This window comes from Podarcis raffonei, chromosome 2, assembly GCF_027172205.1.
Source record: "Podarcis raffonei isolate rPodRaf1 chromosome 2, rPodRaf1.pri, whole genome shotgun sequence".
In the NCBI taxonomy this organism is placed as follows: domain Eukaryota; kingdom Metazoa; phylum Chordata; class Lepidosauria; order Squamata; family Lacertidae; genus Podarcis; species Podarcis raffonei.
Window position 1 is genome coordinate 114,424,244 of NC_070603.1, and position 15,299 is coordinate 114,439,542.

At 45.8% G+C, this 15,299-nt stretch overlaps 1 protein-coding gene across 3 annotated transcripts; it reads left to right on the top strand.

The window, feature by feature from the left end:
- Positions 1-3,659: 3,659 nt before the first annotated feature.
- On the top strand, positions 3,660-9,497 carry LOC128409153 (zinc finger protein 92 homolog). Of its 3 annotated transcripts, none has more exons than XM_053379404.1 (4): positions 3,671-3,906; positions 5,582-5,708; positions 6,718-6,828; positions 8,524-9,497. In XM_053379404.1, the coding sequence occupies exons 1-4, from the start codon at positions 3,829-3,831 to the stop codon at positions 8,676-8,678; spliced, it is 471 nt and encodes a 156-aa protein (XP_053235379.1). In that variant the 5' UTR covers positions 3,671-3,828; the 3' UTR covers positions 8,679-9,497. The 3 variants fall into 3 exon arrangements, with proteins under 3 accessions (XP_053235381.1, XP_053235379.1, XP_053235380.1); XM_053379405.1 differs by having other exon boundaries at positions 3,805-4,011; XM_053379406.1 differs by lacking the exon at positions 6,718-6,828 and having other exon boundaries at positions 3,660-3,906.
- The last annotated feature ends 5,802 nt before the right edge of the window (positions 9,498-15,299 follow it).

Consider the following 15,299-nt stretch of genomic DNA (forward strand, 5'->3'; position numbering starts at 1 on the left):
CCCATGGACCAGAGCACACCAGGCACTCCTGTCTTCCACTGCTTCCCGCAGTTTGGTCAAACTCATGCTGGTAGCTTTGAGAACACTGTCCAACCATCTCGTCCTCTGTCGTCCCCTTCTCCTTGTGCCCTCCATCTTTCCCAACATCAGGGTCTTTTCCAGGGAGTCTTCTCTTCTCATGAGGTGGCCAAAGTATTGGAGCCTCAGCTTCAGGGTCTGTCCTTCCAGTGAGCACTCAGGGCTGATTTCCTTCAGAATGGATGCGTTTGATCTTCTTGCAGTCCATGGGACTCTCAAGAATCTCCTCCAGCACCATAATTCAAAAGCATCAATTCTTCGCCAGTCAGCCTTCTTTGTGGTCCAGCTCTCACTTCCATACATCACTACTGGGAAAACCATAGCTTTAACTATACGGACCTTTATTGGCAAGGTGATGTCTCTGCTTTTTAAGATGCTGCAGGTGCGTCTTAGAGAGTGAAAAATACAGTAGTTGGTCTCTAAGGTGCTACTGGAAGGAATTTTTAAATTTAATTTAATTTGATTAGTTCTGGGTCAGAGAGTTATAGAACTTGTAGAGTCGGAAGGGGCCACAAGGGTCATTTAGTCCAACTCCCTTCAACACACGAATCTTTTGCCTAGTGTGGGGCTCGAACCCATGACCAGGAGATCAATAAGTGTCTTGTGGTCTGCCGACTGAGCTATCCATACAGGAAAAGGAGATGCAGCTGACTAGCAGGTCCTCCCCCAATATCAGTGTCTAATCTGAGAATTAGGGCAGGGGTGAGGAACCTCCATCTTTGTCAGCAGTACTACAACTCCCATAATCCCTGTCTTCCAGCTGTGTTGACTGGGACTGATGGGATCTGGGAGGGCACCAGCTCCCCTTCCTCTGCTTTTTAAGGGAAGCTGTTTGAGAACCAGTTCAGTCTGGTCGTAGGAGTGTATTTAGTGTGGGGCAAGGGGAGCTTAGAAGGGAATAATATCCAAAGTGCTGCTGCTATTGATAGGAGTAGCTGCGGAAAAGGTTCTAGTTTGCTGAAGGTGATGTGCTGTGAAGATTGCTCAGGCCATGGCAATTTAAAAGAGTGTGTCGTAAGCCCACAAGGGTGGCTGCCCGCCTTTGCAAAGTGCTGTTGCCTTTTGATAACTTGAATAAATTCGATGAATCGTTTGGGATACCTGCAGGCGACTCAACTGCAACCTTTTAAAAAATCTCTCCCTCTCTTTGACAGACATAATTTTGCTTGCTTGTTTAAATCAACCTGGTGTCTTAAATTCTCGACTTTTTTTTTACTAGTCTACCCACACATGTAAGTAATTTGTAGCAAATCAACATCCAGAAAAATAAAGAACTCAACACTTCCCTGTCTCCTTAAATATAGAGGCTTTCCTTATTGGCCACAAGATAATGTCTCTTTGAGACTGGTTTTAAATCAGATGAGTACTATACATAGTTCCTTATGTTTTAGTGGAGGTGGGGTAATTTTTTCTCGAAAATATAAAGTGCATTTAGCTTTCCTTAGTTTTGCATTTAAATTTTTGGCATAAACTGAGTTTATTAGCATATGTTACATCTACTTTCCTTGTTATTAATGTAGGTTGCCTTTGCTTTGGATCAAAGGATGCAAAGCTTTGAATTTATGTTGTGTCTTACTTTGCTCCCATCTGAATTAAAATTAAGAAGCACTAACGATGCGAAATCTGGATATTTGCATTTTGTTAATTCTTACTGAGCAGCCCTTGTGCATGTTGACTCAGAAATAACTCAATGTGCTCAGTGGAACTTACTCCCAGGTAAGTGTGTGTATTTGATTGCACACTTCAGTATACTGAAAACTGTACCACTCAGCCCAAGACAGATTTTTTCTACAGGAATGTTGTACTTGAAGTGACATAGGCATGTGGCCATGAAAATTTCTGGCTGAGTCTTCAGCTGCACACCTGGCAGGTAAGGTTCTTCCTTCTGTTCTTTTCACTTCTAAACCAGATGAAGGGAACCTTTCACCAAATCGTTTTTATTCATTTTCCAAATTTTACCAGATCAGCTGCAAATTAACACAAATTTAATGCAATTTCTCCAAAAACTGGTTTCTTGCACTACGTTCTTGATGCGCCCAAAATTTCCTTTCGTTGCTGCTTTATTTTCCTAGTTGTTTCTAGTTTACATTCCTTACAATTAATCTTACATTACAATAGGGTTTTTTTTAAAAAAAACTTATTTATCCTTAACCATCAGCTGTCCGCTTGCTAGTTCCTGCACATACAATATTTTAACATTTACAGTATCTACAAGTAGCACCTTAGAGACCAACTAAGTTAGTTATTGATATGAGCAAAAGTGTGCATGTAGATGAAAGCTCATACCAATAACTAACTTAGTTGGTCTCTAAGGTGCTACTGGAAGGAATTTTTAAATTTTATTTTATTTTGACTACGGCAGACCAACATGGCTACCTACCTGTAACTAGTATCTACAAGTGAGGGTTGTCCACAAATTATCGATCTACAATAAATCAGCAATCATCATTTCTAAAATAAATTCCTTTCCTCCCTTCTGCATGTCTAAAAGCCCAATAGTTCACTTTTACTAGATGTTTTTCCTTTTCTTATCTGCACAGTCCACTCTGTCAAATATTCTTTCCAGTCCAAATACCTCTGTTCATTCTAAAATAGGAATTCCAAGGTTGACCCCTTTGGCTCCGTATTTTCCCAGGCACCTTAACAGCCAGCCCATAATAGCAGCGGGGAGGCAGACTGTATTTCCTAGAAAATCTTTTTAACAGTTCAATCTTGGGTCGCCCAAACAAGCAAACCCAAGCCGATGTCTTTCCTTTGAAATTTCCCAGCTCGCCTCTAGAAGGGTCCGCCGTTTCTTGCTGGCCATGTCCCATCCCATTCTCATCAACATTTTCCGATGCTCCAAACTTGTAACTTAACTGTTCAGTTGTTTAATTATTTTTAATTCTTTCAGTCTTCTTCCTTCAGTTCTTTCAGTTTCACAGCATAGCAGGGAAACTCAGCAGGCCATATGGAGATAATGGCAGTGGTCTACCCTGCACGATTGGTGTGAATATTTTGCCTAGTTTCATGGCCCTCTCCCAACCCCCCGCCTCCAATATGGAGAAAACAAAGCCGGACAACTTCCTTTCCCCCCTCCTACGGTGGAAAGAGCCCCTAGGGCGATGGTTTAAAAATGATTTAAGAAATCCAGATGCTTCTCCTTTTTATACACAAGTAGATCCTTGGGGTGCGGGTGGTGCTGTGGGTTAAACCACAGAGCCTAGGACTTGGCGATCAGAAGGTCGTGGTTCGAATCCCCGCAACAGGGTGAGCTCCCTTGCTCGGTCCCTGTTCCTGCCAACCAAGCAGTTCGAAGGCACGTCAAAGTGCAGGTAGATAAATAGGTACTGCTCTGGCGGGAAGGTAAACGGCATTTCCGTGTGCTGCTCTGGTTCACCAGAAGTGGCTTAGTCATGCTGGCCACATGACCAGGAAGCTGTACGCCAGCTCCCTTGGCCAGTAAAGCGAGATGAGCACCGCAACCCCAGAGTTGGCCACAACTGGACCTAATGGTCAGGGGTCCCTTTACCTTTTTAGATCCTTGGGAGCAGAGTATGGTTAAGAGCATGGTGCATGGTGCAGCATATTCCTGCATTGCAGGGGGTTGGACTAGTAGATGATGCTCAGGACCCCTTCCAAATCTGATTCGATGTGGTCTTTCAAACTCGGGTTCCGTGTGAGTGCGCGCGCGTAAAAACGAGGACCCCAAATCCTGCATTTCCCACGCATTTCCCACCGGCAGGAAGTGGTATTGTGGGGGGCGGACGGATGCAAACGACGCCGAAAGAAATCCTCCAGGAAATGCAAATCCCTAGGCTAAGGGACCAGTGGTCTAAACCTCTGCACGTTGGTGGAACAGGGACCCGAAGGGCTGAGATCCCGGGATAGAAGCAGCGGGGTGTGCAGCTTCGAGGGAACGTCTGAATGATTCTTCGAGTGGTGCAGATGCCGGTCAGTGGCGGCGGGGAAATGGGAGGCGCGGTGGGGAGAGTGTTTCGGTTTCTGCAGGAATTTAGGGGCGCGTTTCTCCTCGGCTGCGCCGGCCCGAGTTGGGCAGAGCTCGAGCGGGTTCGGGAGGAAGAAGCCCGTCGCTGCGCGCAGCTCCCACGATCTCAAAAGGCCCGGGTGTTCGCTCTGAACGTGTGCGCGTGTTACGCGCGCGATTCCCAGTAACTCGTCTCCCTCCTGCTCAGCCATTTCTTAAACGAGGCGGGATGGCGCGCAATTCAAATGGTGGCCTCTTAAGATGCCGCATCCGAGACCGACTTGGTTTCCTTTGTGTTCTTTAGGCAAAGGGCGGTGCATACATTTTAGCAACGGTGATAAATATAATAATAACAGTTAATAGCAACAGCATCGCCAGTGGTTCCGGCTGGGACAACCCAGTCATATGGGTAGAGAATAATAATAATTGCAGCTTTGCATGCTGGACGTTTGGATGTCCCAATGTTGAACCCTTAGCATTTCTAGTGAAGGATTGGGCAGGTGGTATCTCCTCTGCTAGTCAGAATGGATAATTCCGGGGTTGGAAGAACAACTATTCTGACATGTGTAACACAGTTTCCAATTTGCCACCAAGCCTCTACAGTGGTACCTCGGGTTACAGACGCTTCAGGTTACAGACTCCGCTAACCCAGAAATAGTACCTTGAGTTAAGGACTTTGCTTCAGGATGAGAACAGAAATCGCAGCGTGGCAGCAGCGGGAGGCCCCATTAGCTAAAGTGGTACCTCAGGTTAAGAACAGTTTCAGGTTAAGAACGGACCTCCAGAACGAATTAAGTTCTTAACCCGAGGTACCACTGTAGTGTATTATGTGGGGAGCAGGGGCTGATGGGAGTTGTAGTCCAAAGCATCAGGAAAGAACCAAGTTGGCCAAGGTGGAGCAAGAGGAAAGAAGCAAACCACGGTTTACTTGGGCAATTGAAAAGGAATTGGACCCCCCCGTACTCACTCGCGCTCTCTCTCACACACACAGGGGCTCCCATATTTTGGTCACATCTATGCCATTCATTATCATTGATTTGCTGATCAGAAGTTTGGTGGTTCGAATCCCCATGAAGGGGTGAGCTCCCGTTGCTCAGTCCCTGTTCCTGCCAACCTAGCAGTTTGAAAGCACACCAGTGCAAATAGATAAATAGGTACCGCTCCAGCAGGAAGGTAAACGGCATTTCCGTGCGCTGCTCTGGTTCTCCAGAAGCGGCTTAGTCATGCTGGCCACATGACCTGGAAGCTGTACGCCGGCTCCCTTGGCCAATAAAGCCAGATGAGCGCCGCAACCCCAGAGTCGTCCGCGACTGGACCTAATGGTCAGGGGTCCCTTTACCTTTACCTTTACACCACTCATTATCATTATACATCGCCCATCCCTGAACAGCACTCTGATAAGAAAAGGAAATGACACCATCACTGCACATTATGGGCCAACCCTCCCAGGTTGCCACCATCCCTGAATTTTAGGCATCACTTTGGCTAAGTCCCAGCCAAAAGAAGAGAACAACCGAGGCCTTTTTCTTCTTGTAGAGTCCAGTAACTTTTGAGGATGTGGCCGTGTATTTCACCGAAGGACAAGGAGGTTTGCTGGATCCGTATCAAAAAGACTTGTACGCTGAAGTCATGATGGAGAATTATGAGAACTTGGCCTCGTTAGGTAAGCATTTTGATTCCTCTTCTGGTGGAGGCTGGATGATTTGCCAGGAACCTGTGCGTTTGTCAATGACATCTCTTCTCTCTGACCAATCCTTTACATTTTCAGGAGAGTTGAGTTTATTTCAGTTGGTCAGACTTCCATTTGCTTTCTTTCTCCAGAATGTAGAGAGCACTTGGACACAGGTAGCATGGAAATGCGTTGCTTTATGCTTCCGTCAGCAGCCTCTTTGGTTTCTGCGCTGAGATCTACAGGCAATGGTCATGGGTGGTCTGTAATAGTGAAATCTAGCTCTCCTGAGGTAGCACAGCTGTTGTGGTAGTTAAACATCAGTGTGGTGATTTATTTATTTTGTGCACCGCTTCTTATTTCGAGAGGAATCTCTAATTAGTTTACAAATTACCAAAAAAACGGGAATCAGTATAAGAAATTCTCGCAGTGAGGGAACCGGCAGAAGGCCCTCAGAGCTGGACCTCAGGCTGAACAATGCGGGTAGAGACGCTCCTTCAGATATACAGAGCTGAGGCCATTTAGGGCTTTAAAGATCAGCACTTTGAATTGCGCTCAGAAATGTACTGGGAGCCAAGGTAGATCCTTTAGGACCAGTGTTATATGGTCCCAGCAGCCACTCCCATTCACCAGTCTAGTTGTAGTTTCTGGGTCACATTGCAGTAGTCCAAGCAGGAGATTACCAGAGCATGCACCACTCTGGCGAGACAATCTGCAGGCAGGTAGGGTCTCAGCCAGCATACCAGATGGAGCTAGCAGACATCTGCAGCTTTTTGAAAGGAGCTGTCTTGTCTTCTGTTCTCTCCCTTCAATGATAGCAGGAACCAGGAATCTGCAGCTTTCTATGTGTTGTTGGTCTACAACTCCCCAAAATCTCTGGCCATTGGCCATGTTGGCCGGGGTTGATGAGAGTTGGGATGCCACAACATTTGCACAGGTTCCCCATCCCCGAATTTAGGAAGTTTCCACCAAACTACTCACTCTTTTGTTCCTTCTTGGCAAGGATTTTTACTGGCTAAGCCACCTCTCATCTCCCAGCTGGAACAGGGAGAACAGCCCTGGGTGCCGGGTACTCAAGTCTTGGATGCATCAGGGATGTCGGACACCGAGTCAGGTGAGAAGTTAGGGGAAGCTGGTGGAAAAACACACACACAAAAACCATTTAGGGATTACCAGGAACTCTTAATTGCCTCTTGAGAATTGGCTCTTATGTATGAGCCATTTTGTTCCAAGAGAGAGTTATAATCACCCAGAAGACATTGCATCCCTATGGTAGAAGTCTTTTAATTCCTTTTGCCACCTCACCTTTGCTTATCTACAAAGTTTATTCCACACTGAAGAAGAGAACTGTCAACACCTCCGTAACAGCCACTGTACCTCCCCTAAGCTGTGGACCACTTCACAGTTCACAGTTTCCAGTTGACATTGTCCCTTGCCATGTTATAAGAATCACTATACAGTCATACCTTGGTTCCTGAATGGCTTAGTTGCCGAACAAATCAGCTCCCGAACGCCAAAAACCTGGAAGTGTTCCGGTTTTTGAACGTTTTTCGGAAGTCGAACATCTGACATGGCTTCCGCTTGAGTGCAAGAAGCTCCTGCAGCCAATTGGAAGCCACGCCTTGGTTTTTGAATGGTTTCGGGAGTTGAACGGACTTCCAGAACGAATTAAGTTTGAGAACCAAGGTTCCACTGTATTACTTTTTTTTTATCAACTATTTTATCCTGGCTCCCATTTAGGAATATTTGTCTTGGTTAGTGAGAGGCAAAAACCCTAAGGTTGGATGGCCATCTGTCAGAGATTCTTTAGCTTTCTCATAAAATCACAGAGTTGGAAGAGTTGCAATGCAGGAATATGCAGCTGACCCTTACAGGGATCAAACCTGCAACCTTAGCGTTATCAGCACCATACACTATCCAGCTCCTGCATTGCAGATGGTTGGATTAGAAGACTTTTGGGGTCCCTTCCAACTGTACAGTTCTATGATTCTATGGTCTGATGTCTTAATGCTTGCTTTTAAAAAAGAGCGGGGGGAGTGAAGTTTTTCCCCTGACACATTACTTTTCTATGTGCAAGAAGTTTATTTATGGAGGAATATTAAAACATTTCAGTTCAGATAATCAGTTCAGATGGCGTCCAGTAACAGATAAATTACATGGGACTGCTGGTTCCTGTAGTTCACAGAAAGGCGCTGAATGACCCACACATGTGTAGGGTGAAGTAAAAATAATTGAGCAGAACGAAATAATAATAATAATAATAATAATAATAATAATAATAATAATAATATAATAATAATAATAATAATAATAATATACCCTACCCATTTGGTTGGGCTTCCCCAGCCACTCTGGGCAGCTTCCAACAAAATATTAAAATACAGTAATGCATCAAACATTAAAAGCTTCCCTAAACAGGGCTGCCTTCAGATGACCTCTAAAAGTCTGGTAGTTGTTGTTCTCTTTGACATCTGGTGGGAGGGCGTTGCACAGGGCGGGCGCCACTACTGAGAAGGCCCTCTGCCTGGTTCCCTGTAACTTGGCTTCTCGCAGCGAGGGAACTGCCAGAAGGCCCTTGGCACTGAACCTCAGTGTCCGGGTAGAACGATGGGGGTGAAGACGCTCCTTCAGGTATACTGGACTGAGGCTGTTTATCAACGACAGATGATAAATCATTGTTCACGCACACCCCACCAACCAATTTCAGTTTCTTGCACATCTTCATGTATTGTTTCCTTCCTTTATTATTTTACTACCTTCCTTTCTTTCCTTCTCAAGTTCAGAAGTGAATTGTTGTTTATCCTTGCAGGTGATGCTGAGAGACGGCTGTTGTGCCCTGTGTATGGGAAAAATCTTCCTCAGATCTGCCTTATCGAACAGCAGAAATGCCACACTGGAGAAAAAACCTCACGGTTGCTTAGAGCATCAAACATGTTCTGTCAAAAAACCACGGTTTCTGAGTGAACACGTGAACCGCAAAGGAGAGAGGTCCCCCTGAGCCACCGGAGAGTTCTCAGTGGAAAGAAGCCCTACCCATGCCCAGAGTGTGGGAAACGTTTTCGCCAGCAGTCGCACATTATAGCGCATGAGAGAATCCACACAGGGGAGAAACCGTATGGCTGTTCTGAGTGTGGAAAACGTTTCACTCAGCAGTCGCACATTATAGCACATGAGAGAATCCACACAGGGGAGAAACCGTATGGATGTTCTGAGTGCGGAAAACGTTTTACTCAGCAGTCGCAGGTTCAGGCTCACGAGAGGATCCACACAGGAGAGAAGCCCTATCGTTGTGGGAAGTGCGGGAAGCGTTTCTCCCAACAAACACACCTCCTCAAACATCAGAGGCTTCACACAAGTGAGGAAAGCCTATAAATGCATGAAGTGTAGAGAGTGTTTTGCTTGACGCTTGTGGCTTTTGAGCCGCCAAAAGATCCACACAGCGGCGAAGGGTATGCTGTGGCCAGGTGTGAGAAAACTGCCTTGGCAGCATCCTCGCTTGGTGGCACCCAGCCGCGGAGAGTGGTGCAACGGCGCAACAGCACTTTCTCTCCCTGGCGCAACTGGGCCAACCCTCTGTTTCCCTTTCCCACAGGATAAATCCCCAACGGAGAACGAATCACGAGCGACAGTGGGTTTTTCTTTTGGGAAAACAGGTTGCAAACAAACTGTATTATAACAGATGTAAACTAGGAGTTTTGGTTCTTCTTCTTCTTCCACTGAAATGTAACAACCAGTGCTGTTGCTTTTTATTAAAATGAGTACAGTTTCAAGTTTTAAGCTGAATGCTGTTCGGGTTACTTTCTTTTACACATCTTCTATAGATCAGACTTCTCCCCCACACACTTCAGGAATTTAGGATTTTAACTGGACTGTTTCCTTACAGACCCCCAAATCCTCCTTTGCCTCAGAATCACTACAGTGGTACCTCAGGTTAAGTACTTAATTCGTTCCGGAGGTCTGTTCTTAACCTGAAACTGTTCTTAACCTGAAGCACCACTTTAGCTAATGGGGCCTACCGCTGGAGCACGATTTCTGTTCTCATCCTGAAGCAAAGTTCTTAACCCGAGGTACTATTTCTGGGTTAGCGGAGTCTGTATCCTGAAGCGTATGTAACCCGTGGTACCACTGTACTGCCCTTTCCTGTCAGAGTATTCCCTCAGAGGACCCTTTTTCCATGTGGGACTGTGTCTTTTCTATTTTAACAGTGTTCTGTGATTCAGAACCTGAGAGCATATACTGTCAGTTCTTGGCTCTCCTCAGCTCTACCCCATGTCAGAATGAACTCTCCTGACAGAATCCACCTCACAGACTGAGTGAATCCCTCACACCTTCTCTCACTCCACTCCAACTGCCTCCCATGGAACTGGCCAATCAGGAGCTGTTGCTAGGTAACAGTTTGCTGGAAGGGGGGGAAAAACCAACACTCCATGACTCAGCCTGCTCAGTAAACAAACTTTTCCATCCCAAGTTGCCACCAACTCTCCTCTCTGCCCCGGAGCGTAGCTGCAGCTGCCAGCATTGGACTGTTGCACCAGAAAGCTGCCTCCACAGCTCCCTCATGCGCTGGAGCCAGGCTCTGATGAGGGAGCCTGTTATGGGGGTGCCTGGTCGCACCCCCTCAAAAAAAATGTGCCCAGGGCCACAGACCCACAGCCTCCCCCCCAAGCTACTGTGATAGGAATTTTGAGGTCTTAGTTATATGTTAAATGTTCATAAGTGTACCAACCAAGCACGTACATAGATCAGCACAGGAAGACCGACCTGGAACCATTTTGATTCCTAAACTGAGCAAATGTTTTCTCTGCAAGGTCAAAGTGGGAAACCTCCCCATTGTCTCTTTCCTCACAAATCCTGTCTTAAGGGCACATTCAAGATATGAATAGGGTGTGAGCCTGTGACCTGGCCCAGGAACTAAGTATTTATCATTACAAAAGACTGGCCAGGCTCCCCAGGCAATCCAATCAAGTAACCTGCCAGACAGGAGATAAACAAAGACAGGAGAAAAACAGCATTCAAATTTCTGTTTTAGACCGCCTTTTTTGTGATGTAGGTATGATGTATCTGAGGGGTGGTCTTAGGTTACACCCCTTCTGTGATGTATGTATGATGTTTCTGGGGGTGGTCTTGATCTTGTTGTTGTTTAGTCGTTTAGTCGTGTCCGCCTCTTCGTGACCCCATGGACCAGAGAACGTCAGGCACCTCTGTCCTCCACTGCCTCCCGCAGTTTGGTCAAACTCATGCTGGTAACCTCGAAAACACTATCCAACCATCTCGTCCTCTGTCGCCCCCTTCACCTTGTGCCCTCCATCTTTCCCAACATCAGGGTCTTTTCCAGGGACTCTTCTCTTCTCATGAGGTGGCCAAAGTATTGGAGCCTCAGCTTCACGATCTGTCCTTCCAGTGAGCACTCAGGGCTGATTTCCTTCAGAATGGATAGGTTTGATCTTCTTGCAGTCCATGGGACTCTCAAGAGTCTCCTCCAGCACCATAATTCAAAAGCATCAATTCTTCGGCGATCAGCCTTCTTTATGGTCCAGCTCTCACTTCCATACATCACTACTGGGAAAACCATAGCTTTAACTATACGAACCTTTGTTGGGGTAGCAATTTCAAAAGTCTTTATAAGGCCTTGCGCGCCATTGTTCTGGGTCCTTCTCCTTCTCCTGCGGGTGAGGGGATCACCCTGTTGCAACAGATCAATAAAGATCAAGCTTACTAGCTGCTTTGCTTCTCAATATTCTCTGGTTGGCCTCTGTTATTTTCTCCTACCAATAGGGAACCTACATAAGGACTCTATATGGGCTCTTGGATACCCCATAAGGGAAAAGGGCAATTTTTGTTTACAACACTACTCCACAGGTTCCACAAGAGAGAGAAACCTCATAAATGGAGTGTAGGAAACAGTTTTTATTGATGCTTCGTGTTCTTCAGGTACTAGAGCAGGCGTCCTCAACCTGCGGCCCTCCAGATGTTTTTGGCCTACAACTCCCATGATCCCTAGCTAGCAGGACCAGTGATCAGGGGTGGTGGGAATTGTAGTCTCAAAACATCAGGAGGGCCAAGGTTGAGGAAGCCTGGGCTAGAGAGTCCACACAGGAGAGACCCGCAAATGCCACGAGTGGGAAATAGTTAAATCAGTGTGCAAGCCTTTTGGAAAATCACATCAAGCTCCACACAGGTAAAAAAAAATCCCCATGAATGCTTGGAATGTAGGGAAATTTTTGGTGGTACCTCAGGACTAGAGAGCTCACACATGGGAGGAATCCTGTAAATGTTCAGAAAATCAAAAATGTTTTGCTCAGAGTTCCCTAGTGGAAACCCAACTGAGAAGTCACTCTTTTTTTCTGCTTTTCTGCTGCTGCTTTTTTCTGCTGCTGCTTTTTCTCAGCATTTCTGTTGTTTTTATTATATTGATTTGTTTGACCTGCTTCAATTAAAAATATATAAAATAAAAGAAAACTCTAAGAATGCTTTTAAAGAGAGAATTCAATGTTTCAATGAATTACAATGTTTCAGTTCAAAGAGTTTCAATAAAGGTGGGGGCTATTGGGCTTTTCTTTGTTACTATGTTATGTATTTTTGTGTTTTTATGTTGTAAACTGCCCTGTGTTCCTCAGATGAAGGGTGGTATAGAAATTATAAAATAAATAAAATTCACTCAGGAGACAAGCCCTTCGGCTGCCTGATTGACAGTTTGTTTTGAGGCACAATTCAGAGTCTTGGGTGACTTGTCTTGTTCATATTGTACAGATATTACATCTTGACATTTGTGCTCTATGCTGTAAATATCTCTGTAGTCTTTTGATGAAGGACAGCATATACATTTAATAATAAGAATGTACAGTGGTACCTCGGGTTACATACGCTTCAGGTTACACACTCCGCTAACCCAGAAATAGTGGTTCAGGTTAAGAACTTTGCTTCAGGACAGAGCAGAATAAGAACAGAATAGTGCTTCAGGTTAAGAACTTTGCTTCAGGAGAAGAACAGAAATTGGGCTCTGGCGGCGGCAGCAGGAGGCCTCATTAGCTAAAGTGGTGCTTCAGGTTAAGAACAGTTTCAGGTTAAGTACGGACCTCCAGAACAAATTAAGTACTTAGCCCAAGGGACCACTGTACTTTAAATGTATGGTACATGCATAGCCACAAGTGCTATCTTAATATGATCTTTATGGACGTAAGGGAGAGGGGATGACTATCATTCCTTTTTGTGTAGGATTATTCCAGGCACGCTAGAAATATTCCAGTTGTTTCATAGTCTAGTCCACAAAAAGCATATCATTGCCTCCATAACCTGTGTCCGGGCTGTGAGTATTGTTGCACTTAGGTAGCCAAAGCAGCACTGCCCATGCACAAAAATGGTAAAATGCGGGTGGCGCTGTGGTCTAAACTACTGAGCCTCTTGGGCTTGCTGATCGGAAGGTCTTCATCATTCATCTGGTGGCAGATAGCCATTTTTCTCCTCATGCTTTCCAACACTTAATTCTCCACGTGCCAGCAGAGGTCACCCAAGTTCCACTTGGATAGCTTTCTGTTCCCTGGTTGAAGATAACGCAGAAATGCAGCTCTGTGTAAGCAGGGGTGTTTGCAGGAAATATGTAAAATTGCAATACTCGAAGCTACCAGCACGAGTTTGACCAAACTGCGGGAGGCAGTGGAAGACAGGAGTGCCTGGCACGCTCTGGTCCATGGGGTCACGAAGAGTCGGACACGACTAAACAACAACAACAAAAAAAAGGAATTTTCTGTACACGATGATGGCAGAATTTTTTACCGGCTCGGCATTACCTTTGATATTCAGTGGAGCAGGACTTTTAAAAGCAGGTTTTCCAATTCCAAAGTCCCAAACCCATCAGATATCCCAACACACACACACACACACACACACACACATTGAATGATGGTAGACGACATCCCCGTGTTGAGCCAATTCCCACTTGTGAAATGCTCTCTTCAAAGGCTCATCTGGCACCATCATTATACTGTATAGCTTTAGGTGCCACGTGTTACAGGAATTCTAACGTCTCAAATATAGAATAATTGTTGATAATTGCACAAGATAAACACACATACATACGTATATAAACCACATGTCTAAAACAGTACATGAGAGCAATCCAGAAGTCATATTGGCTCTCCTAAAAAAAACTACAGCTATACCTCATGTTATGTCCGCTTCATGTTACGTTCTTCCAGGTTATGTCCTGCGGTGATCTGAAAGTACCGGAAAGGGTTACTTCTGGGTTTTGTTGCTCGCGTATGCGCAGATGTGCAAAATGACATCGTGCACATGCGCAGAAGCGGCGAATCGCAACCCGCACGTGTGCAGATGCACGGTTGTGGGTTGTGTTCTTTTCATGTTGCGAAGGGGCCTCCGGAACGGATCCCATTCGCAACCAGAGGTACCACTGTAAATATTTCCTCTGCCTCCTTAATCCCCCAGGCCAACCCCAACCTCCCTCACCACCAAAGGAATACAGTGGTACCTCCAGTCACGAACTTAATCCGTTCCGGAGGTCCGTTCGTAACCGGAAACTATTCTCAACCTGAGGAACGCTTTCGCTAATGGCGTCTCCTGCTGCGCATGCACCTCTGGTGCGCAATTTCGGCTCGCATTTGGGGGCAAAGTTTGCTTCCAGGAGCACGTACTTCTGGGTTAGCGGAGCTCATTACCCAAAGCGTGCGTAACCAGAAGCGTTCGCAAACAGAGGTACCACTGTACGAGTGAATAGTAAAGAGAACCTGCACAAGCGACGCTGACACAAAACCCCACACATACACTAAGTAGAGTGGAAGCTTTTCCACCCCACCCCCACTCACCATGCCCCCCTCCACCTCTTTCTCCCATTTTCTTCCTAATGTAACACTAATGTCTCAACAAATCAGAGAATCATAGAGTTGGAATAGACCACAAGGGCCATCGAGTCCAACCCCCTGCCAAGCAGGAAACACCATCAGAGCACTCCTGACATATGGTTGTCAAGCCTCTGCTTAAAGACCTCCAAATAAGGAGACTCCACCACACTCCTTGGCAGCAAATGCCACTGTCGAACAGCTCTTGCTGTCAGGAAGTTCTTCCTAATGTTTAGGTGGAATCTTCTTTCTTGTAGTTTGGATCCATTGCTCCGTGTCCGCTTCTCTGGAGCAGCAGAAAACAACCTTTCTCCCTCCTCTATATGACATCCTTTTATATATTTGAACATGGCTATCATATCACCCCTTAACCTCCTCTTCTCCAGGCTAAACATGCCCAGCTCCCTTAGCCGTTCCTCATAAGGCATCGTTTCCAGACCTTTGACCATTTTGGTTGCCCTCCTCTGGACACGTTCCAGTTTGTCAGTGTCCTTCTTGAACTGTGGTGCCCAGAGCTGGACACAGTACTCCAGGTGAGGTCTGACCAGAGCAGAATACAGTGGCACTATTACTTCCCTTGATCTAGATGCTATACTCCTATTGATGCAGCCCAGAATTGCATTGGCTTTTTTAGCTGCTGCGTCACACTGTTGGCTCATGTCAGGTTTGTGGTCAACCAAGACTCCTAGATTCTTTTCACATGTACTGCTCTCAAGCCAGGTGTCACCCATCT